The 26,020-nt window shown below is 40.5% G+C and overlaps 1 protein-coding gene across 3 annotated transcripts in view; it reads right to left on the reverse strand.

The window, feature by feature from the left end:
- Positions 1-26,020, reverse strand: part of EMB2788 (ribosome 60S biogenesis amino-terminal protein) — a 76,994-nt gene that overhangs the window by 16,710 nt on the left and 34,264 nt on the right. For all 3 annotated transcript variants that reach the window (XM_088964792.1, XM_088964793.1, XM_088964791.1), the window contains exon 11: positions 12,951-13,304. In XM_088964792.1, the coding sequence (XP_088820918.1) occupies positions 12,951-13,304 (354 nt within the window). The remainder of the gene's footprint in view (positions 1-12,950; positions 13,305-26,020) is intronic.

The raw sequence follows: 26,020 nt of genomic DNA on the forward strand, positions 1-26,020 counted from the left end.
AAACAAGCATATTGCTGAATCCGAACAGGTTCCAGGAGCCTCTGTTGACTCTCTACCGGTTGTGACCACAGTCAAGCTAGATGGAACTAATTATCTGGCTTGGTCACAATCAGTTAAAATTCACATCTGCAATAGAGGCAAATGGGGTTTTATCTCTGGAAGCAAAAGGGCTCCCTAGGAAGATGACCCATCATATGAAAAATAGATGCAAGAAAATTATACTGTTGTTGGATGGCTTGTGAACTCAATGCAACATCAGATTAGTCAACACTATTTGTGGATGAATTCAGCAAAGGAAATTTGGGATAGTGTTGTTGAAACTTATTCTCAGAAATTAAATGTAGTCAGGGCTTACAAGCTGAAGAGTGATGTGAAGAATTTGAGACAGGGGGAGAAACCTTTAGCTATTTATTTCTCAATATTGAAGTCCCTATGCCAAGAAATTGATTTGATAGAAGTTGTAGCTTGGGAAACCACTAATGATACTGAGACGTATAGGAAACTTGTTGAGAGAAACAGGGTGTTTGAGTTTTTGATAGGGCTGAATCCAGAATATGACATCACAAAGCAGAATATCTTATCCAAGGGTAGTGTTTCACTGTCTCAAGCCTATGCCTTGGTAAGTAGTGAAGAAAGCAGGAGACTAGTCGAGTTCAAGGGGCTGGTCTAAATGATCATTTTGCTAATATGGGAGTGAAACCTAAGGGAGTTAAAGGAACAGTTGGCTCAGGGAAGAAAGAAATTATTTGTGAGTATTGTAAGAAACCAAAACACACTAAAGACAAGTGTTGGAAATTGCATCCTGAGCTTCTTCCTCTTTAGTTTCAAAAGAAGTCTAATAATATGAAGGCAAGGAGTGCCAATATTGTTGCTGGTCCAGATAGTGACAGATGTCTAACTGAAGAGAAGACTGCTAGTGAGCAATTAGCAGCTATGAAGGCAGAGTATGAGAAGTTTGGAAGGATGATCAGTCACCTAGAGGGTGTGGTCGCTTCTTCCAACCCTCCAGGAAATTCAACATCTTCTGCATTTGCTCATTTAGGTATACGAGCTTCTGCCAATCATGCAACTATTTCAGGTAATTGTAGGATCCCTTGGATTATTGATTCTGGTGCTTTTGATCATATGACCAACCTTTCCACTTTGTTTGTTTCTTACGATTTACTCCCTGGCCGTGACAAAATCACCCTAGCCGATGGCTCTCTTGCCCCTATCTCCGGTAAGGGAACCATCAAGGCTACACATTCCTTTGTACCTCCTTCTACTCTTCATGTACCCAAGCTAAATACAAATGTGTTATCTGTAAGCAGCCTAACTAAGTCTTTGAACTGTTGTGTAACATTTTTTCCTCCCTACTGTGTTTTTCAGGACCTGGAGTCTCAGAAAGTGATTGGGAGTGGCCATGAGGCGAATGGAATATATCTACTAGACACTCCTAGGCAGAGCCATGGACAACCTGGAAAAGTTGCTTTTGGATCTGCATTTTCAGAGTCTATCAGCCGAGTCACGTTATGTCATTTTCGTTTGGGTCATCTTTCTTTTTCAGCGTTAAGTCATTTATTCCCAGAACTATTTAAGGGAATTAGTCTGTCCAGTCTTAATTGTGAGTCTTGTGAGTTGTCAAAAACATTGTAGAAGCAGTTATCCTTTGAGTAATAAAAGATCTTCTCCATTTCATATTGTGCGCTCTGATGTGTGAGGGCCTTACCACTTACCTTCTATGGGTGGCTACAAATATTTATCTTGTTCATTGATGATTTTTCATGGTTCACTTGGATAATTTTTATGAAGTCCCATGATGAAGTTCCTAGACTTGTGAGGCAATTCCATGAATTTGTTCTAACTCAGTTTGATACCAGAATTACAATTTTCAGATCCGACAATGCAAAAGAATATTTTGAGAAAAAACTAACTTGCTATCTCACTAATTTTGGGGTTATTCACCAAAGCTCCTATGTTAGGACCCCAGAACAAAATGGAATTGCTAAAAGAAAAAAATCGACATATTGTTGAAGTTGCAAGAAGTATCCTATTTGCCTCACATGTCCCTACAAAATTTGGGGGTGATGTTCTTCTCATTGCAACCTACCTAATCAACCGTATGCCATCTAGGGTTTTGGGGTTTAAGTCTCCCTTTAGTCTTCTTCATCTGGGCAAGGACCTTTTTCCTATTCCACTCCGTGTCTTTGGCTGCACTTGTTATGTACATATCCCAAGTGTCTAAAGACATAAATCCGAACCAAAAGCCCACAAGTGTATTTTCCTTGGTTATTTCCCCACACAAAAGGGTTATTGTTGTTTTGGTCCGAAGACTAGAACTCAGTATGCCTCAATGGATGTCACCTTTGATGAGCTCTCTTCCTTTTATGATTCCTCTCAGGAAAGGCATTGTCCAAAGGGGGAGAATTTGTCGCAGTTGTTTGCTCTCCCCTTCCTGTCCCAGTTGAGTCTTCTTTTGAGACTCTTCCTCCTTCAAATGAGTCAAGGGAGGATCAGTCATCTCATTCTCATTCCAGTGTTCCTAGCCCTCCTCCTTTGCCTCCTCATCCTCTTTTTATTCCCAGGTTGTACCAACGGCAGAGAACTAGAAGTGAGTAGATTGTTTCCCTTACACCACAAGAGCTTCCTGCACTTCCAGTCACAGAAGAGACAGCAGGAACTGATACAACCCCTTTGGAGTCATCCTTTCCAGACCTTGATATCCCTATTGCTATTAGGAAAGGAAAAAGGAAGTGTACTACACATTGCATTTCCAAACACCTTTCTTATAGTTTGCTCTCTCCTTCATATTTTGGCTATCTTTCCTCTGTTGCTTCTAACCCAATTCCCAAGTCTGTATTAGAAGCTCTTACTATTCCAGAATGGAGGGATGCTATGAGAACAGAAATTGATGCCCTGCACAAGAATGACACTTGGGAACTGGTTAATTTACCTGAAGAGAAGGATCCAGTAGGCTATAAGTGGGAATTTACCATCAAATATCATGTTGATGGCACCAATGAAAGGTACAAGGCTAGGCTGGTTGCAAAAGGTTATACACAGACATATGGGATTGACTATTTGGAGACCTTTGCTCCTGTTGCCAAGATGACTTCTGTGAGAGTTCTGTTGGCTCTGGTTGCATACTCATACTAGCCACTTTACCAGCTGAATGTAAAGAATGCATTTCTGAATGGAGAGTTACATGAAGAGGTCTATATGTCTCTTCCTCCAAGGATGTATGAAACAAATATGAAAGGGAAAGTCTGCAAGCTGAAAAAATCTCTTTATGGACTTAAACAGTTCCCTAGGGCATGGTTTGAAAGGTTTAGGGCTGCCCTTGTTAACTTTGGCTATGTACAGACTCAGTCTGATCATACCCTCTTTGTGAAGAGGAGAGGATCCTTAGTAGTTTATTTGATTGTGTATGTTGATGACATTGTTGTGATTGGTAATGATGTATCGGGGATTAATGATCTCAAATCTTTCCTTCATACAGAGTTTGAGATCAAAGATCTGCAGGAATTGAGATGCTTTCTTGGCATAGAAGTTGCTCCATCTAAGGATGGGATCCTTATCTCTCAGCGAAAGTATGTACTTGACTTGCTCTCTGAAACAGGGAAGATGGGTGCTAGACCAGTTGCTACTCCTATTGATATGAGTCATAAACTCTCTACCTCAGATGGAGTATTGTTGAAAGATAAGGGAGTCTTCTAGAGGCTACTTGGGAAACTTCTCTTTCTATGCATGACTCGGCCAGACATTAGATATGCTGTCAGTTGCATTAGTCAGTTCATGCATGCTCCTAGGGACACTCACATGGTAGCAATAAGCGAATTCTATGTTATTTGAAGGGTTCTCCTAGAAAGGGAATTCTATTTGCTAAGCATGGTCATATGAAACTCGAAGCCTACAGAGATGCTGATTGGGCCAGAAATATTGATGACAGAAGATCTACCTCTGGATACTGTAGCTTGGTGGCAGGTAATATTGTCTCTTGGAGAAGCAAGAAACAATCAATTGTTGTCAGATCTTCAGTTGAAGCTGAATATAGAGCCATGGCTCATGGAAATTCTAAACTATTGTGGCCTAGATCCTTGATGGAGGAACTGGGTATTGAGCATGATAAGCCATTGATGTTATACTATGATAATCAGGTTGCCATCAACATTGCTCACAATCCAATGCAACATGACAAAACCAAACATATTGAAGTTGACAGACACTTCATTCGAGAAGGATTGGCTTCTGGAAAAGTGTGTCTACCTTTCATCACTTCTGAAGGATGGTTAGTTGATTTCCTCACCAAGGGCATTCCCAAGGCTAAACTTTAGCATGATATTGGCAAGCTTGGCATGATTGACATCTATACTCAGCTTGAGGGGGGGTGTAGAGAAGATGGACCAAATGGCCCATAGGCTATTTGTCTTTTTTATCTTTTTATGCTCTTTGTTGTAATGGGCCTTAATCTAGGCCCTTATTTTTCTTATGTTATGTTTTTAATTTTCTGCCCAACCAGGGGCCTCTGTAAATTACCAAAGTTTAAGTTAATGAAAAGGGATTAGGGGTGTAAAAGGAGATTATGTTCGATAATCTCTCTTTGAACCCTAGTTGCCGCCACCTTCTTTTTCCCCCTCTCTCTTCTTGAAACCTGATTTCTGCTACTTTCTGTCGATTCCCCCTTTCATTTCAAAAGGTTGTTTTTCTTCTGATTGAAAGCCTAAGAGACTTACCTGGGACGCAGAAGAACTTAACCCAGAATTTACTCATGAAAGTTGCATCTTGGTCTAAAACTATAGACCTTGGGGTCCCATGGAGTCAAGCCACCTCCTAAATAAAAACCCAGGCCACCTAAGCCACTATATATGGGTGTGACAATGCAATGGAGTGGCTGTACTTAAGATAGTCTGTTCACAACCACTAAGATGATACCCTTCCCTATTGAGACTAGAAGCCCGGTAATAAACTCCATTGTTTAAAATGTCCCTAAGTTTCCTAATATTTCCAAAACATATTTCCATTTCCAAGGGTAGTGAGCCTAGTGACATAAAATTTTACAAAAATCAACATATTCCCAATGTGGACTACAAGAGATACTTTCACAACATATTTCCATTTCCACTTCCATGGAGAGATATGAAATTTTACTGGAATCGACATATTCCCAGTGAACACTAACAACACAATACAGAGTAGAAGAGATAGTATTACAACATAAGTTGGTGACAATATTGTAGATATGTGAAGTAACGATATCATTGCTCACTTAACTTACATGATTACCGCTTTGAACTAGCTCAATATTCATTTCAAACATTAAGTTAAATATTAGATTTTCTTTGTGTAATAGATTATTTGGTTGATCTATTACAACCATTTACATTTCCTATGAGTTTAATTTTGCTTTAACCCATTCTATCATGAAATGCTGAATTTAAGGTTTATAGGACAACTTTAGAACGTATTCTCTTGTCAATAACCTTAGTTTCTTAGCTTTGTTTAATGATATGCTTCGTTTATATTTTCATAAAATATCATTCTACATTTTTGCATATTTTACAATGCTTTCACCATATCTATAAATTTTACAATATTTCTGACATTTCTGACATGCTTCCTATATTTGGATGACCGACATTTTAAACCTTGACAAATCTAGGTTGATATCATCGCACTGAAAGAATGGTAGGATCCATCTTATGGACGCCAAAAAGATTGCGGAATGGGTGGGCGAATTTCAAAAATTTTCCTACCTTCTCCCAACTGGGAATCGTATTCCCTAAATTTAAAATACAATATTCAATGATCCTACTTGAACCATAATCAAACCAGATCTGAACCAAAAGGAAAAGGGAGGATTATACCTGATCTAGAGAAGCAGTATCTCCCAAAGTTGGTGTTCACACCCAAAGAGGACACCAAGATCCACTCCTGTTGAAGATGACACGGCTGTAGGTGGAACGAAACCAGCAGAGTGCGTCCTACACACTGGATCCTTCTCAAGAACCCTTTGAAAACTCTGAGCACCAAATCTTTTACAGTCTTTTCTGCAAGACCGATGTCAAGAATTGATTTCTTGATTTCTTTCTTCTGCAAAGATCAAATCTTGCAAGAAGGAATGGCGGCGGCTGGAGGAGAACTCCTGGGACGAAGATGATTGAATTGCTTTTCTTCTCTCTGGAGTGTGTATGAGATCTAATCTCAGTTCGCAGGATGCTTTCTTGCTTGAACCCTTGGTTCGAAAATCTCTTTTTTCTCTTAGGGTTTCTCCTCTTTTCTTCTTGATAAGAAAACCTCCTAAAGTAGGAGTTATCCCAATCCAAATCAGTATTTGGATAGGGGATTATCTTAATCCTATCTCCAGATTAAGTTAGCTTACTCCTGATCTTATCAGGAGGTTACCAGATTCAAATCTGATTTGAATTTGGTCTCCTAGAGTGGATTAGGTTAAAGGCCCAATCCTTTCGCTAAATTAATCTCAAATCCGCTCCATAGATGGGTGATCATATCAGCCCAGCTCGAAATGGGTTTTTGGCCCATTAAGTGTTCAGTGCTTAACTAGTTTACAATCTGTTGCCTAGTTGGGCTTCTTTGTATGGTGTGGGACCCAAGCATTGATCTACACACCAACCAAATGGGTTCGACCCAGCCTTTATTACAAGGCTCAACCGAATTTACTGAAAAACTCAGTGAACCCCTAAGCCCATCACATTGACCCTATGGGCCCAACACTTACATTAAGTGGTCCCTGGGCCAAGCCATCTTATAAAAACCCAGGGACTGTGGGCAGGTGCAAGATTAGCCCATCAAGTACTATCCTAAATGGTCTTACACTTAACCTCTCAGCCCTTAATGATCAAGCACTGCTCGACAAGAGAATACCTCTCCCTCGGCTGCAAGAAACAGTGTCGCACTCTCCACACATGGATCCCGGGAATTAAAACCATTTGCAAATATTTTGAAACCGTACAATATATATATATATATATATATATATATATATATATGTATATATTAATTTTGCAAAACAAAATTCCAACGATTGAAATCAACTACCAGCAGCTTGGTTTCCATCAGAGAGAGTGCATTCGCGATCATTACCTTTGTCCGACAAAGGGGTTGATCCTGTCACTATGATCACCCACTCAGATGAATTCTTAAACTGTCCCAACATACCCAGGTTTTAATCCCCGCTAAGGATCTCACTGATTGGCATATCAAAGACAGTCCGATCCGACACCTAGTGAAGTGCCATAATCGAGTCTAGGGGTCAGGTGTAACTTTCCAGTTTTGCCCATCTGTCTCCAAGGTCTAGGGCAATACTGGAAATCTGGTCCGATTCAAGGATTCGAATAATCCCATATTGCATGTGCCTTGGGTCTTTACCCTGGTGGCCGAGATAGGCCGTCCCAACACTTGGTGGCACACCAGTATCATCCTTGGCAGGATAAATCTCCCCAAACTTATCCAACGGCTGTGAACATTTAAAACTAACACAAGTCTCTATAAGTGTCCAGTTTTAGGGTCTTACACAGAATTATACCAAACAACATGAATCAAACATGCACTTTATTTATTTACACTAAATAACAAAAGTACATCAAATCAGATTGAAGCTAAGGGCATACAAAACTGTCTAACACGCACACCTAGGCCAGAATGGGCATAGGTTGCAAAAGTCCATCCGGTGTTTGGGTGTCATATTTGTAGCTTTGATAGATCGAACACTGGTATCCACAAACTCCTGGACTGTGTCGCATCCCGACCCAATAGAAATGCAGGTACAGTCTCCTGTAGGTCCATATGACCCTGAATGTCCTCCTCCTGGTGAATCATGAAAAGGCTGTAATAGAGTCTCGATATGAGTTGAAGTAGATGACACCACTAACCTTCCTTGCTAGAACAGATCGGACCCAATGACCTTGTATCCGGGCATAGATAAAGGATCAGCCTGTCACTTAATCTCTTTTATGGTCAATCACCAGATCCAGCTGGGTTTCTTGTCCGAGTTCATCCATGAATGGATATGTTAGGCTAGAGATTGCTAACTGATCCAGCTCATGGACCCGTGACAGTGCATCTGCAACTTGGTTGGAAGCTTTGGGCTTGTATTCTATTTTGTAATCAAATCCCAGTAATTTATGCAGCCACTTTTGTTGTACTGGGCTTTGCACATGTTGCTCCATCAAATGCTTCAAGTTGCAATGGTCAGTCCAAATTATAGAAGGCCTACCATGCAAGTAAATCCTACATTTCTGAATAGCCAAGACCACAGCCACTAACTCCGTAGGTGGATTTGAAGCTGGGCTTGGGCTGATAAGGCCTTGCTAAAATATGCAATCAGTGTTCCTTGTTGCATCAAGACAGATCCTATGCCAGTAGCTGAAGCATCATACTAGACTATAAATTCTTGGGTGAAGTCTGGAAGAGTCAAAGTGGGAGGGGAGGCAACCGGACTTTTGAGGGTCTGCAAAGCCTCCTCAGATTCTAGGCCCCACTGAAACCCATTCTAATTTAACTGCCAGGTTAAAAGGGTAGCTATCAGACCACAATTCCTTATAAACCGCTTGTAATACCCAGTAAAGCCCAGAAAGCCCCTAAGACAGCGGGCTGTGATGGGCTTGGGCCAATTGATCATACTCTCTTTGCCCTGACTGTATCTGCCTCCATAATATGCCCAAGGTAGTGCACCCTATTCTGCCCAAACATGCATTTGAATTCCTTGGCAAATAGCTAGTGCTGGCTAAGAGTTTGGGGGGTCACCCAAAGATGGTCAATATCAGACGCCCAATCTCGGCTATAAACTTAGGATGTCATCAAAGAATACTAGGATGAACCAGCACAAGAAGGGCCTAAAAATCTCATTCATGAGGCTCTGAAAGGGCAACAGAGCATTGGTCAAACCAAATAGCATGACCACAAACTCATAATGTCCATAATGTATAGGGAAGGCCGTTTTGTGTATGTCTTCAAGATGCACCCTTATTTTATAGTAACCAGACCCAAGGTCCAATTTATAGAAAACCATAGCTCCCTTGATTTCATCAAGTAACTCGTCAACCATCCAAATTCGATACTTAATCGTGATAAGATTGAACGTGTGGTAATCCAAACAAAATCTCCAACTCCCATCTTTCTTCTTGACAAGGACTGGAGTTGGGTTGCATAAGCCCTTTCTGAAGGAGGTGCATGATTATATTCTCTATCTCAGCCTTTTGGTACTGTGGGTATTTGTAAGGCCGTACGTTGGGCAGGGCTGCTCCAGGTAGGATAGGAATATGGTGGTCTTTGGGTTCGCGTGGGAGGGAAGTCTACAGGTTCCCCAAAAATGTCCTCCAATTTTGTCAACAGTTCTTGAAGAGCCTTCATCTCATTACTAGTGGGTTGAAACCTAAGATGGGAAGTGAGAGTGGGCTCTACTTGTTCTAGCCCAAGATAAATGAGTAGGGATGAGTCCATACAGTGAAAACACTTGAGCACTTCTTGACTATCTTCCAGCTTGGGAGTTGTTGGGCCAAAGCCCTGTAAGCGGTGGGATTTGCCATTGATAGTGAAATCCATGGTTAATTTTTTCCCTAGTCACATGTTATAGGTCTTAGCTAGTTCATCCACTTGACACCAAGCACCATGTCAGCACTCCTAAACTTTAGAAGATGTAAATCTACAGTTAGTCAGACCCCTTACACAACCAATTCAACCCCCAAGTAGATCCCTTCACATATGATTTCGTGTCCATTAGCAACATGAATAGGGAAGGCCTTAATGGGATACACCGCTAGGCCCAACTATTGGGCTCTAAGTCTGCCACTATCCACCAATATGGATACGAGTCGGCCCATAATCTGGCCTTTTACCCGCATAGTTTTAAAAGAAACCCTGATTAGTGCATGGAGTGAGATTTTAGGTGTATCTTCTTGAGACGGTTCCATGGAGTCTTCGAGCGGTTGCCTGTCATCTTCTTCCTCTAGTTGTGAGAGGTATAGCTGAGGGTTCTTACAACAATGCACTAGGCTAAACTTTTCACCATAATTGTAATAGAACTTACACTCACAACAGGATTGCATTTCCAACCAGGATAACTTCTTCGAGGGAATGCTTGGTCCAGTTCCAAAGGTCTTTCTAGCAGTAGTATCAAATTGAGTTGGGGATGTTTTGAGGATAGGGCCTTGGGAAAAAATGAATTTCCTTTGTCTGTTCAATCGTTCCTCATGGAGCCTGGTCAAGCTAGTGGTGGCCATCATTGTTGTTGGTTGTAGAGTCTTGAGTCTTGACTTCGATCCTTATGTCTTCCCTTAACCCTTCACAAAATATCCAACTAGAGCTTTCTTTGGACACCCAAAACCCTAGAAATTAGCTTTTCAAAATCATTTTGATATTTTCTTACATTCCCAGTATGGCAGATCTCGGAAAGGGTCTTGTCAAAATCGTCAAAACCAAAGGGACCAAATCAGGCACAAAGGTCTTCTATAAATTCCAACCAAGGAATTTGAGGGTGGGTTTTTCTATACCACTAAAACCAAAGAACAACCTCACCTTCTAGATAAACAAAGGCTATGGACCTCTTTGAAGATCAGGGATCTCAATAATTTCAAAATACCTCTTGGCTCTAAAGATCTAGGATACAGGGTCATCACTTGAAAATGTGGAAAAATCCAAATTCAACGTCCAAGTGGTGTGGCCTTCAAATAAACAGTTGTTTCCATGGCTAGACCCCTTAGATTTGTTATCTTGATTACCAGTTGAAGTCATCCTCTCATAGTGGGAAGCGACTACAAACAATGTTTCTTTCTCCTCTAGATCAGCTAAGATGTGCAGTATCTCCACTTCCAGCCTCTCGACGCATTTTCCAATAGCTAGGTGAAACCAAGCGAAGAGGCTCTGTGGGTTACTACCCACCACAAGGGATCTTCAAGGGTCCCTACCTCTTGAACAAGAAAGAAAATAGGAAATGTCTTAACCAAAACTGGGCAGCAGTGGCTTCTATGGTCTCCACAAAGAACAAATTACAAGCTGAGTGGAAATGCCCAACGGACGGAGTGGTAAATTGAATTTTGATGGTAGCTGCCTAGGTAACCTAGGGCCATCCGGAATAGGAGGGATTCTGAGAGACAAAGACAGCAACATGTTGTCTTTATTTTCAGGACCAGTGGGTGTTGGTGATTCTGTAAGGACAGAGATATTAGCAGCGGTACAAGGCACACAGATGGCCAGTCAACTTGAGGTGAACAATTTGATAGCAGAAGGAGATTCCAAGTTAGTAGTGGGCTGGCTCACAAGTCCAGAAACAGCTTGTTGGGGCTACAGTGATCTGTTAAAGAAAGTTAAATGGCTGACAAGAAATATGACTGTCAGGTTTCAGTGGGTCAGCAGATCAGCAAATGCAATGGCTGATTCTCTGGCCAAGCAAGGGGTGTCAAGGGGAGATCTGTTTTGGGCTACTTTGTAACTGTGTTTCAGGCTTGTGTATGTTTAGTGTTTATGGTTCAGTCTTCGGGGGAGGTAACACCTCGTGCCTCCTCCTAGGCTGACTGTACTTACGTTATTTGATTTAATAAAACTACTCTCATTTATCAAAAAAAAAAAAAAACGGAGATACACCTCTTAGTTGGCATTCTCTCTATTTAGAGTGGCTTTACAACTTTTATTCTTAACAAGAAAGGTGCATGAGCTCAAGGTTGGCACAGGTCACATGTCTTCCTCATGTATAAAAATTTGATAGGTGGGCCTGGGCTTCTCAGTGTAGGATGAGACCCTTCGCCTTGAGTCCTCAACTGTGTTTCCTGGATTGGTGAACTTGGGATCCTATACGCACCTTTCTTTTCTTCTTTTGGACAAAACACCCCTTCTTTTTCTTTATTCCCTAAGTTTGTTTTTTTTTTTCAGCTAAGACAATCTCTTCTTTACTTCTTTTATCCTTCTTTTCCTAGGAAAAAAACTAGTGGTGCAGCCTCTATTTTTCTAAGTTTTCTTTTCTTGTTTTTTCTTCTCATAAATATGTTAATTTTCTATGTTTTGATATGAAGCTTATTCTTATTTTATGAAGATTATTGGTAATTATTAGTGTAAAAGATGGGGAATTTCCCTGGGATTTATATTTTTTTATTAAAAAAAATTACCATCTAGGTGTAAGGTGCCCCCCTATTGCACAATTTCACCTTGGTGTCTTGACAACTATGACCAATATATTTGTATAAAAAACATTTAATTGTTCAAAAACAACTAATATGCAAAAGGTTTCTCAAATTAAGATCTAGCTTATTTACACATTGAAAACACATGATGTTTAGCCAACCACTTTACATCATGTAATAAAAATAACCCATTTTGATTCCGACTGTTGCAAAGAAAACTATGGAGGGGGGATTGCCTCTCAGGTACAATTTAAATAAAACCACTAAAAGGTCTTAAAAACATGATCTGTTCAGATACATTAAATGAGGTGTGACAAATTTTAAATATTATATTAAAGGAACCTCAGTACAAGGCAAACACCATTTTCATGGAGATTTTTTTGAACAACGTGCATATCATTGGAGGTCTGAGAAATGTGTCTTACATTTCTTGAGGGATGAACTACCAAGGTTGAGAACTGAGGCATTTCCATTTAGGCTATGTTTGGTTTGAAGGAAAAGGAAGGGAAACCTATACAAGGTTTGTAAAGGTTTTCCTACATTTCCCTTCCTTTCCTTACTTTTTCCTTCAAACCAAACACAGCCTTAAGGATAAGCCTCTCATAAACCTTTTAAAACATTGACAGGAACAAAGACATTCTATATATACTTTTTATAAGTAAAAATAAGTATTTATTAAAGGTCAAAGAGAATAGGCATGGCAAGCATCATAGAGGCACAAGATGCTACCTCTTACACAAACATCAAAAAATAGTATCAAGAATCAATTACAACTGAGCCCAATACTATATATATATGTGTGTGTGTGTGTGTGTGTGTATATGAGAGAGAGATACCGACCATGTGAAGAATGGCAGTTGGGGGCGTGCTCATAAGTATGGCTTTCAGTAACAGCTCAGTGTTAGGACCAGATCTCATATTACTGAATCCATCATCAATGGCCTGGTATAGTTGAAACAGGCCTTCAACTGATAAGGTAAAATGTGGTTGGTAAATCCTTCTCTTCTGAGAAATCCTCAATGTAGAAAAAACTATATGTAGAATTGAATTAACCAATGGAACATTTTGCTTTATCAACTCTAAACCAATTATTAAGAGTTTGTTTAGATGAGATGAAAGCTCTGATAGCTGCTCAAAGGCATACTTTTGCAGCCACTCAATGATAATTCTGAATGAGATAACATCCTTAACTACCTACACACAAACAAGCAGGTTTTAGTAGAGAGATCTCATAATGATCAACAATTTTTCCATACAACAGGCAGAAAACAAAAATGATATAGAAAGATAATAGCTGCATAAACAAATCAACAAAAACCATAGCAAACCTTAGGAATTTGAATGGGAATATAAGCAAACTATGAAACTACATGCAAACAATAGAAGTGAAAATTACACTTGAGTATTAAGTATTTGGTTGGGAGAAAACCCCGATATTTCTTGCCACAACAAAAGATCCAAAATATGTGCCAAATTTTAGGTAAAAACTACCAATGGAATTTCTTAAAAAAGAGCAAGAATCAAAAAACACTATATAGAAAATTGTAAGTATTGACAAAGTATTAGGAAAAAGGACAAGGGTTGAAGTAGTGAGAAATAACTTGAGGGTCTATTATTTAACAATGAATATGGCACCAAACAGAATGGAATGGTGGAACTAGATTCATGTAGCTAACCCCATATAATTGGGACAAGGCTTGTTTAAATTAAGAGTTCACAAAATATTACCAAGAAGTATTCAAAGGCCAAATGATAAAAGGAATTCACCTCAAGTTGTCATATATATGATACAATCAGTTGATTTGTACAACATTTGTATTAAATACTGTTAACTGCTAAACCTCTATATGCTATAAATACCAGATAATTCAAATATTTAAGACTAAGGCCAAGAATATAAGCTTAAAACAATTCTTGGAACCAGTTACAGCCAAAGCCAAATTCCAACTGATTTTTTTGGTCAATAGTCCAACTGAAAATTTTAGGCAGGCATTAATAGTTGCTGTGACTTTTAAGTAGGTATTAAAAGTCAATAATCCATAACAAGGGAGAGATTGAGGAGAATTTTACCCATAGAACTAAACCAAGACGGGCAAAATAGATGGGTACATCCATAATCCTGTATGATAGGGGAATACCACTTAGGATAAACAGCTGCAGGGTTAACAATGTTGTATGGAGCAAAGTGTTAGGGAATAGGAGGTGGGGCCGGAGTCTTGGTACCATCCTCAAAGGTATGGAGCAAAGGTGAGACAGAACTTCTCTTACAGAAATGCAGTCTCTGCAGGGGCTTGGCAGGGTTTCAGTGAAACAATCTTGAGAAAAGTGGGAGAGCGATGGCTTCTGGAAATTGAGAAAGGGGTTAATGGAAGGAGGGAGTGCCAGATAGATTGTTTAGTTGGGACTTTTGATAAAGGGGTTAGGGTTGAGGAAGTTGAGAGTTGGACGATGAGAATATGGGGGGAGGTGGGAGGAGTAAGGGTAAAAAGCTGATTGAAGAGTTGTTCTTGTTCATCTTCAACTCAAGAGAAGAGGCAATCTGGGTGCTGAGAAATGGCACCTGGAACCGATCTTGATGTAGTTTTTGTGTTTTCTGTATGAAGAGGCAGCACCTCGTGCCTCTCTAAGGGGATTTTCATGTAACCGATCTTTGAATTAATGGAATATGACTCTTTACTTATCAAAAAAATGGGACAAAACTGGATGGTTATTGACTGGTGGGCAGCGAGTGCAGGATGCTTCTTCCCAGAAAGGAAGGGCGAGGTTATCTTACAGGATGAGGTTTGCATCAAGGTCTTCAGTTCATACCAAACTTCTTTATCACTTCACCAGATCTGCCAAACCATGCATGGGGGGACTGTTTAAGTCCATAAATGGCCTTCTTTAGTCTACACACCTTACCATCCTCCCCTTGAGCAACAAACCCCGATGACTGCTCCATATAGACGTCCTCAAGGAGATCACCATGTAAAAAGGCATTCTTGATGTCAAGTTGAAAGAGAGGCCAATTATACATAGCAGCTAGAGAGATCAAAACACGAACGGAACCAATTTAAAAACAAAAGAGGTCTCTGTGAGTCAATACCATATGTTTGGAAATAGACTTTGGCAACCAGTCAAGCTTTCAATCGCTAAACACTACCATCAGGTAAATTCTTAACAGTGTATACCAACTTACAATCCACAGCATGCTTACCAAGAGGGAGCGTGGTCAAATCCCACATATGATTATGAGCCAAAGTTGAGAGTTTTTCTTCCATTGCATGGTGCCACCCTAGAGAGGCAAGGGCTTCCTGAACATCAAAAGGAACCGAAATAGAAGAAACGGAGAAACAAACTGATGATGGAAAGCAGAAAGGTGAGATACAAAAACATAATTAGAAATTGGATGAAGTGTATAATTGTGTTTACCTTTCCGCAAGGCAATAGGAAGATCAAGGTTAGAAACAGAAGGTGGAGCTGGTGGGGGGACAACTGTCGGATCTATCGACGGTGAAGAAGCTAGAGGAGGAGATGGTACATGTCGTCAATGCGTATTCACTTGGCGGATGGGTGGCCGTTCAACAGGAAGTTGCACTAGAGGCGAAGACTTAGTCACAACCGGAACAAGTGGGATGGGGTCCTCAACAGGAACTAGAAGAGGAGGCGAGGAAGAAGAAGAGACATCACCGGACCTAGAAAAAAAAACGGAACATATTCAAAGAAAGTAACATCAAGGCACATGAAGGAACATCGAGAACTGGGGTTATAACACTTATATCCTTTCTGGGTCTGGGAATAGCCAAGGAAGATACACTTGGTGGATTGTGCATCTAATTTGTCCACTCCAGGTCCAAGATTATGAACAAAACATACATACCCAAAAACCATGGGAGTAAGGGGAAAATGAGACAAGGTAGGAAACAAAGTGGTGAAAGGAGAATGACCTTTAAGGATGGGTGTGGGCATCCGGTTAATGAGGAAACAAGATGTAAACACAACATCACTCCAAAAATGTTTGGGTACATTCATATGATGCAAAAGGGATAGAGCAGTTTCCAAAAGATGGCAGTTCTTTCTCTCAGCCACCCATTTTGCTGAGGTATATAGGTACATGAAGTTTGATGGATAATGTCATGTTCCAAATAACGAGAGTGTGAAAGAGATAAGCAGATCGGGCAGGAAAGGATTTGTTTGCAAGCTGGACTTGGAGAAAGCTTATGACTTAGTGGATTTGAATTTCCTGCTGGAGATGTCGAGAAGACGTGGATTTGGGGATAAATGGTGTAATTGGATAAAAGGATGCTTAAACTCTTGTCGTTATTCAGTGTTGGTGAATGGGGTGGTTAAGGACTTTTTTCCAGCCAATAGAGGCTTAAGACAAGGGGATCCACTCTCCCCTTTCCTCTTTACACTTGTTGATGTCTTTAGTAGGATGATCTCCAAAGCATATGAGGCGGGCCAAATAAAGGGATGGAGAATAGGGAGCAGAGGCATTCCAGTAACTCACCTTCAGTTTGCTGATGATATTGTTATTTTTTGTGAAGGGAGTGAGTTGAGCAAAGTGGAGAACCTTAAGATTTTAATAAGTACTTTTGAGAGGGTCTCCAACTTGAAGGTAAATTTTGATAAAAGTTGTGTGGCTGGAGTAAACTTGGAGAATAGGGAGATTGAATCCATTGCAAAATGCTTAGGTTGCAATATTTCTTCTTGTCCTTTGACATACTTAGGGCTACCCTTAGGAGCCAACCCTAAAGAAAGTAGTTTCTAGGCCCCTATTGTGGAGAAATTTGACAAGTGCTTGGCGGCTTGGAAAAAGAATTATATTTCAATAGGGGGTAGGCTGACTTTAATTAAGGCTACACTTGCCAACCTTCCAACCTACTTCCTTTCAATGTACAGGATTCCTCCAAGGGAGGCTAAGAAACTGGAGAAGAGAATGAGGGACTTTCTATGGGAACCAGGAGATGTGAAAAATTATCACTTGATCAGATAGGGGATAGTTAACAAACCAAAGGAAGAAGGGGGTTCAGGGATAGAGAACATAGTGCTAAAGAATGTAGCCCTTCTAGGGAAGTGGCTATGGAGATGGCCCCGAGAAAGAGAGAGATTATGGCATGTGGTGGTGGCAAGTATTCATGGTTGTGCAGGAAGTGGTTGGGATTCTGGGATATCTCGCTGAGCTACCCTTGCTACACCTTGGAAGGCTATACATGGTATTCTCCCTCGCTTCCTCAGATTCATCAGGTATGATGCCTGTTCTGGTAATGCTATTCTGTTCTGGAAGGATATTTGGGTGGGTACTCAACCCCTCAAAGATTGTTTCCCCTCGCTCTATTCCATTTCCCTTCAAAAACTTGAGCCAATTGCAACTTTTCTCCCAAACCCGTTAAACCCCTTATCTTTAAACTGGGACTTTGGGTTTCGTAGAGGGTTAAGGGATGGTGAGTCGAATTGTGTTGTTGAGCTAATTCATTTACTAGAATTCGTTTGCTTGGATCCCACTTCTTCTGATCAAAGGGTTTGGACTCCTCTTCCAAAAGGTACTTTTACTTGCTCTTCTTTTCTAAAATCCCTCAGTTCTAACCCCTTTTCCCAAGGATTCCTTGTCAAAGAAGTTTGGGCAAGACCTATTCCCCCAAAATTTGATGTATTCTGCTGGGAAATCTTCTATGGGAAAATCAATACTTTGGAAAACTTACAGAAAAAGAGACCCTTGCTTTGTCTTTCCCCAAATTGGAGTTCCTTGTGTAAGGCCGAGAATGAGGATTGTGTCCATTTGCTGATCTCCTGTTCCTTTGCTACAGCTTTCTGGAGGTGGAGCCTTTGTTTATTTGGAGGTAGGTGGTTTATGCCTTTTGATTTAAGTTTGTTATTCAACCCATCTATCTTTGTTTGGCACACTAGAAGAGGTAAGGTCATGTGGAAATGTGTCAGGGCAGCCACTCTGTGGACTCTTTGGGAGGAAAGGAATGCAAGAATTTTCTTAGAGAAGGAAAGAGGGTTAGATGAAATGAAGGATTGTATCCTAACAAGAGCAATCCATTGGCTGAAAACTGTGGACATCTTTGATGAGTTGTGGAGGATATGACTAGTAATAGCTAACACTTCAACAAAGAATGATAGAATTATGTCAAAATGGATTCCGCCTTTGGAAGGTGTCATCAAACTGAACTTTGATGGAAGCAGCCAAGGCAACCCCGGGCCTTCAGGTATAGGGGGTATCCTGAGAAATAAGGAAAACAACATAATTTCCCTATTCTTAGGACCGGTAGGAGTGGGGGATTCCATAAGGGCAGAAATCCTTGCTGCAATACAAGGAATTCAGATTACCAACCAGCTTGGGGTGGAGAATCTCCTAGTTGAAGGGGACTCTCAGGTGGTAACAAGGTGGCTCCTAAACTTGGATACCACCATTTGGGGCTACAAAGATCTCATCAAAAAAGTAAAGTGGTTAACCAACAATATGAGAGCTGAGGTAAAATGGGTTAGTAGGTCTGCTAATTCTTTGGCTGATGCTTTAGCCAAATAGGGGGTTTATAGGGAAGATCTTTTTTGTGCTTCTATGTAAGTTGTTATTAATTTGGAAATTTGTACTTAACTAGCCCGGAGAGGTTGCAACTTGTGCCTTTCCTTGGGGACTTTGTACCATTGTCTATTGCTGATTAATAAAATTATTTCAATTATCAAAAAAAAAAAACTCCTGAAACGGTGTATAAAAGTATTTGCGGCCATTATTTGAATGAAGAATCTTAATGTGTACACCAAATTGGTTGCGAATTTCAACATAATTTTTTTAGAAAATGGATAACAATTCACTCATTTCTTTCATTAGGTAAAGCCACGTCATCCTTGAATAATCATCAACAAAAATAACAAAGCATTTGAAACCATTGTATGACACTATTTTATTTGGACCCCAAATATCTGAATAAACTAAAGAAAAAGGACTCGACATATGACTATCAACCCTGGGACTAAAGGGGACACGATAATGTTTCCCCAACTGACACGACTCAAATCCAAAACAGAAAGACGACTCAACGACGGAATAAGTGACTTCAGTGCTTTAAGCAATGGATGACTAAATCTACAGTGCCATTGGAGAGGAGAAACAGATGTCTAAAGAGCTGTTGACGAACCACCACCACCATCAAGATAATACAATCCACCAGCTTCACACCCTCCACCAATCTTCATCCCCGTCTTGAGATCCTAAAAAACACAAGAAGAAGGGTAAAGGGTGACAGAGCAATTAAGAGACTTGGTTAGCTTACTAACAAACATAAGATTAAAAGGGAATTTGGGAACATACAAAACTAAGGATAGGGATAAAGGGTATATGTCAACATTACCAACACCACGAATGGAGGATGTGAAACCATAAGCAAGAGCAACAGAATATGATGTGAAACACTGTGAAAGGGAGGAAAAACATACCTGGAGTCCCAATCATATGATCAGAAACTCCAGAGACAATAATCCAGGAGGTGGGTTTGGATGCCAGACAAGTCATACCTGAATGTGCGTGAATAGTTGTATTCTGTCGAGAGGTGGCATGGATAAACCGCTCATACTCATCACGTGGGACACTCATCATCTCCTTCCCAGAGACATCCGTAGATGTAGAGGGCATCTGATCATCTTGTTGGATATCCTATCTTGAACTACCATCATTGGTCACTGAATAATTTTCCCAAGTTGAAGGTGGGTCATGCAAATCATAAAAAAGGTTAATGGTGTGCCCTTCCTTACTAGAATGTGTACACCACCTTGGACCATTACCACGTCCTCTACTATGAGCTCCCCCTGAATCTTGACCTCCAACATGTCCACCACCACAACTATACATGGGTCCACCACCACCACTACGACCATACATGGATCCAATGCTACCACTATGACTGGGTTGAACTCCCCAAGCTCCACCTATAACACCACGGCCTCCCCCTCTCATCACTACAAAGGCAAACTTGTCAGAGATGTTAGAATTCTCTATGGGCCCAACAAAAATCCTCCGAAGGCGAGCAAACACCTCTTCTAGAGACGGAAGAGCTGACCCTCCTAGTATTTATGATCTCATTGGTTCATATTCAAATTTCAATCCTACTAAAATTCTGGTCACATCTAGTTGTTCTCTCTGTTGTTGCTAAATCTTAACAACAAAAGTGAGGGGATGGTACACATTCAACTCATTATGAAGGTTCCTCATGCTAGCATAGTACTCCTCAACACTCTAATTACCCTGTTGCAGATTAAAGTACTCTTGATAAAGCTGATACACTCTAGTAGTATTGTCATGTCCCGATTGGCATGGTCTCAAATCTCCTTGGTTGTATCTACAAACATAAAATTCACACTGATCTTGGGTTCCATACTATTCCATAACGAGGTCATAATTTGTGCATCTTCTTGTTCCCAGTCACCAAACTCCTGAGAGTCAACGGGAGGTTTTTCTTCTCTTACATGCTTCACTTTCTTCTTAGCTCTAAGGAAGACCTCTACAAATTTCGCCCAAGGCACATAATTCTCCTCATTCAACTTGATAGAAGTCATCTGAACATTCAGGTAGTCGGTAGGAACCATAACACTAGATTTGTGTTCACTACAATCTCCCATTTCTGAATTCCTTTTTTTTCTCGTATATCAAACTTCTAAATCACTTTTCACCACACTGCACACTAGTGAAACCACCTACAGTCACAATTTTCAGCAATACCCATCGCTGATTTCTTCACTTTCAGCACCACATAACCACCACACAACTACCTGAATAAACACCATAGCACTAGAAACTCACCAACCACTCGATTCACACTGAAACACACATATAGCTCACCTATTTGATCACCAAAAACCAACTTGACACTCGACTGTCCACTGCACCACCTGAAACAACACCCTTTGTACCATCGATTAGAGGGCTTCCTACAAACCACCAGAAACACCCTCTAAACCACTGACAGGAGGCATGAAAACCTCCAAAGGGAAAGGGTGATCACTCCTTTTCAGCCCTTTTTCCCTATCTCCAACAGATGATGAAGAAAACTGTAAAACCCTAGGTTGAAGGCTGAATGGCAATAGAATAGAATTCTTGGCAGATCTGATTTTGTCACAGTGGCTTTGATAGCATGATAAAGTTCAGACCTGCACTAGAATTTTGTTAGAAATAGTATTTGAGGAACGTTAGTGTTAGACAGTTTTGTATGCCCTTAGCTTCAATCAGAATGATGTACTTTATGAGTTTACTGTAAATGAATAAAACTACATATTTGATTCATATTCCCTTGGTATGTTTTTGTGTAATACCCTTAAACTGGACACTTAAATGAGACTTGTGTTAGTTTAGAATGTTCACAGCCAGTGGGTCGGTCTGGGAGACCTATCCTGACAAGGCTGACACTGTGGTGCCAGGGTGACACCCTAGGCACATACAGTGTAGGATTAGATGAATCTTTGAATTGGACCAGATTTCCAATATTGCCCTGGACCTTGGAGATTGATGGGCAAAACTGAAAAGTTACACCCGACCCCTAGACTCGATTATGATACTGCACTAGGTGTCGAATTGGGTTGTCTTTGATATACCAATCAGTGAGATCCTTAGCGGGGGTCAAAACCTGGGTATATTGGGACAGTCTGAGAATTCATCTGAGTGGGTGATCATAGTGACAGGATCAGCCCCTTTGTCGGGCAAAGGTAATGATCGGGGATGCACTCTCTCTGATGGAAACCAAGATTGCCGACAGCCGATTTCAATTGTTGAGATTTTGTTTTGCAATATACATATATATATGCTATTGTTTCGAAATGATTTGCAAAAGGTTTTAATTCCCGGGATCCATGTAAGCGGAGAGTGCAACATTGTTCCTTGCAGCCGAGGGAGAGGTCCTCTCTTGTCGGGCAGTGTATGATCATTATGGGCTGAAAGGTTAAGTGTAAGACCATTGAGGATAATACCTGAAGGGCTAATCTTGCATCCGCCCACAGTCCCTGGGTGTTACAAGGTGGCTTGGCCCAAGACCACTTAGGGCAAGTGTTGGGCCCATAGAACCCATAAGATGGGTTTCAAGGGGTGCACTGTCCATAACAGTGTATTCGGCCAGGCCTTGTAACAAAGGCTGGGCTGAACCCATGTGGCTGATGTGTAGATCAATGTTTGAGTCCCACGCCATATAAGGAAGCCCAACTGGGCAACAGTTTGAAAGACTAAGTGAGTACATAACCTTAATTGGGCCTTAAGTCCATTTCGAACTGGGCTGATTTGATCAGTCAATTAAAAGGGGCGAATTATGAGGTGGATCAACTCATAGGATTGGGCCTAGACCCTATCCACTTAGAGAGTCCAAGATCTAAATAAGATTTAGATCTGGAAGCCTCCTAATTAGATTAGGAGATGGTTGATCTAATCTGCAGATAAGACAAGGGTTCTTCCTTATCACTTAAAGGGACTTCTAATCCAAATATAATTTGGATCAGCAGCTCCTAATAGGATTAGGAGCTGATCCCTTTAAATCTATAAAAGGAGGAGGGGGCGACAACCTTTAAATATGCAACCCAAAAAAAAAAACTCGCCTTCAGAGCTGAAATCACAAAAGAGAGAATCCTGCACCCTGCGAAATCTTTCGCTGCCTGCTTCCTGCCGCCGCGATTATCTCCAATTCGATCTCCAGTTCTTGGGAGAAATCAAGATCTGATCTTGATATCAATCTTTTGGAAAAAGATTGATTGGAGTTGTACTCACAAGCCATCCAGTTGATTCTTGCGAAGGGTTAAGTTCTTTTGAAGAACGTTGCTGATTCTGCTCCATCCTGCACTGCGCCATCTTCAGTGGGAGCAGTCTTTGGATCCTTCCTTGGGCGTGAACACCTCCATTGGGAGATATTATTTCCCCGTATCAGGTATATCCTCCCTCCTACTCCTTTTGGTTCAGATCTGGTTTCGTTAATGGTTCAAGATTGATCATTGAAAAATATGTTTTTCTAAAATAGGGAATTCGATTCCCTGCAAAGATGGGAGAAATTTTTGAAATTCGCCCAGTCCATTCCACAAGATTTGGGCGTCCATGTGATGGATATCCTATCCCCTCAGTTAGAAGAGATAGAAGAGAGAAGAAGAGAAGAAGAGGAAAAGAAAGGAGGAGAAAACTGGTTGGAACAAGAGAGTAAAGTCATTGTCTCTAGTCGGCCAGGTTTTATTTGAAGGGAAGGGAGATCCATCATATGGATGGTCGAACCTTGCAGGAAGGTTGGGCGAAATTTCAAAAAATTTCTCTCTCCCTTCCGGGAATCCTATTCCCTAATTTAGAAAACTGCATTTTCAATGTTCGTTCTTGAAGCAAACTAGACCAAATTTGAAACCAAAACAGGGAGAGGAATACCTGATACAGAATCCACACAAAAGCTCCTTCCATTGCAGGTGTTCACACCCAAAGAGATCACCAAAACCTGCCTCCACTGAAGACGACACAGCTTATATTGAGGCAAGATCAGCAAAGGGGTTCTTCACCAAGAATTGAGTAGGGAGTATGTGAGCACGACTTTAGATTGTTTCTTCTACCAAGAAACAATATCAAGAATTGTTTTTGATCACTCTAGAAGGTGGAGATCGAACTGGGTAGGGCGGCAAGTGTAGAGGGAGAAAAAGATTGCAAAAAGGAATTGCTTCTTCAAGAAGAATTCACCCTCCTATTTATAACCTTCTTTTGGATCAACTTCCTAATCCGATTAGGAAAAGAGTTCTTTGATCCAAATCTTTATTTGAATCTGAACTCTTAAATGGATAAGGCTTATCTTATCTTTCAACTAATCCTAATCAGATTATAAACCAGAATAATCCTAATCAAATAATAAACCAGAATTCGCCCATTTAATTAAATCACTTAAGCCTTGTTCGAAATGGGCTTTAGGCCTATTTAGTCACATAGCTCACTTTCCCTTTAAATGCTGGTTAGTTTGGTTCTCTTTATATGGCGTGGGACCCTAGCATTGAACTCCACAAAATCCATATGGGTTCAGCCCAGCTTCTATTACAAGGCTTGGCCGAATTCATTGCTAAAGACAATGAACCCCTGAGTCCATCAACATGGGCTCTTAGCAGGCCCGACGTTTACACTAAATGGCCCCTGGGTCCAACCACCTTATGAAGGCCCAAGGACTATGGACTTATGTGAGATTAGCCCATCATGTTTATTATCCCTAAATGGTCTTACACTTAACCTCTCAGCCCATAATGATCAAACACTGCCCGACAAGAGAGGACATCTCCTCATTTGCAAGGTGTAGTGTTGCACTCTCTACTCACATGAATCCCGGGAATTAAAACATTTTGCAAACAATTTGTGAAACCATAATATATATATATATATATATATATATATATATATGTATGTATATCTCTATATAAATATATTTTGCAAAACAAATTTCAACAAGTTTGAAATCAACTACCAGCAGTTTAGGTTTCCATCAGAGAGAGTGCATTCCCCGATCATTCACTTTGTCCGGCAAGGGGCCGATCCTATCACTATGATCACCCACTCAAGTGAATTCTCGAACTGTCCCAACATACCAGGTTTTGATCCCCTCTAAGGATCTTACTGATTGGCATATCAAAGACAACCCAATCCAACACCTAGTACAGTACCATAGTCTAGGGGTCAAGTGTAACATTCCAGTTTTGCCCATATATCTCAAAGGTCTAGGGCAATATTGGAATTTGGTCTGGCTTTAGAGTTTCAAGCAAACCCACACTGCAAGTGCTTCAAGTCTCACCCTGACAGGTGAAACAAGCCACCCCAACCCACTTGGCAGCACATCAGTGTCAGCCTTGGCAGGATAAATTTCCCCAGATCTATCCAACGGCTGTGAAGATTCTAAACTAACATGAGTCTCATAAGTGTCCAGTTTAAGGGGATTACACAGAAACAAACCAATATAACATGAATCAAATATGTAATTTATTCATTTACAATAAATGTTATAATGTACATCAAGCTTATTGGAACTAAGGGCATTCGCTGTCTAACAATATTTATATGTTTCTATTAAATAAAGCAAAAGACTATTATGTCCCTACTTAAGTATGGGACACATCACTTAACATAAACATTACACATCAGCTTAAACATATATAAAAAGACTAAACTACCCCGATACAGTCAACACTAACAACATGCATTTCTCCCTCACACTGTTCATCTTCTCTACTTGATGCAACAGCGAACCAGTAGCGGCAAGTGACTCCTCCAGCCTCCTCTCGCTCCCACTCTCTTCCTCTTTGGTCCCACGGCTTCCGCCTTCCTCTGTTTTTCATTTTTGATCGCTAATGCAACTCTCGGCAGTAGCAATCTATTTTCTCCTCTCCATTTCTATCTCCCCCCCCCCTCTTTCTCTTCTTCCCCATTTTCTCCCTCGTTCTCTCTCTTTCTCCCTCCCCTATTACAGTGATGGTTATCGGTGCTTCTTCAAGCCTTAGTCGCAATTTCTACTTGGATCTTGCCAAGGCTAGTTGCAAGGTCTTGGCCGCTGTGCGACGAAAAGACCGAATGAAGGCCTATCTCAGAGTTGTTGCCAGAAAGATCGATGGAAAGATCCTTATTGGAGAATGATTCAAATCCTCCCAGTCTCAGAACTATTGTCGTGAACTTAAATTTGAACGCTAAAGGGCTTGTTATTGAGGATCATTTTGCCAGATTTATGTCTGGAAGTGGAGACTGATTTCCTAGAATATAATATTTGTATTTATTATTAAATATTTTAATTGTTATTAATTATTGCATATTTTATTTTATTATTAACTACTTTATTACTTTTTCATTGGAACTCACACTTTTCAATATTATTTTGATTTTAATAAATTATTTTTAATTTTTTATAATGTTTACCAAATAGTCTGTTTTAGGGGTAAAATAGTAAAAGTTAGGGAATTTC

This window comes from Nelumbo lutea, chromosome 1, assembly GCF_056320005.1.
Source record: "Nelumbo lutea isolate HS-2025 chromosome 1, American lotus-T2T, whole genome shotgun sequence".
NCBI lineage: Eukaryota > Viridiplantae > Streptophyta > Magnoliopsida > Proteales > Nelumbonaceae > Nelumbo > Nelumbo lutea.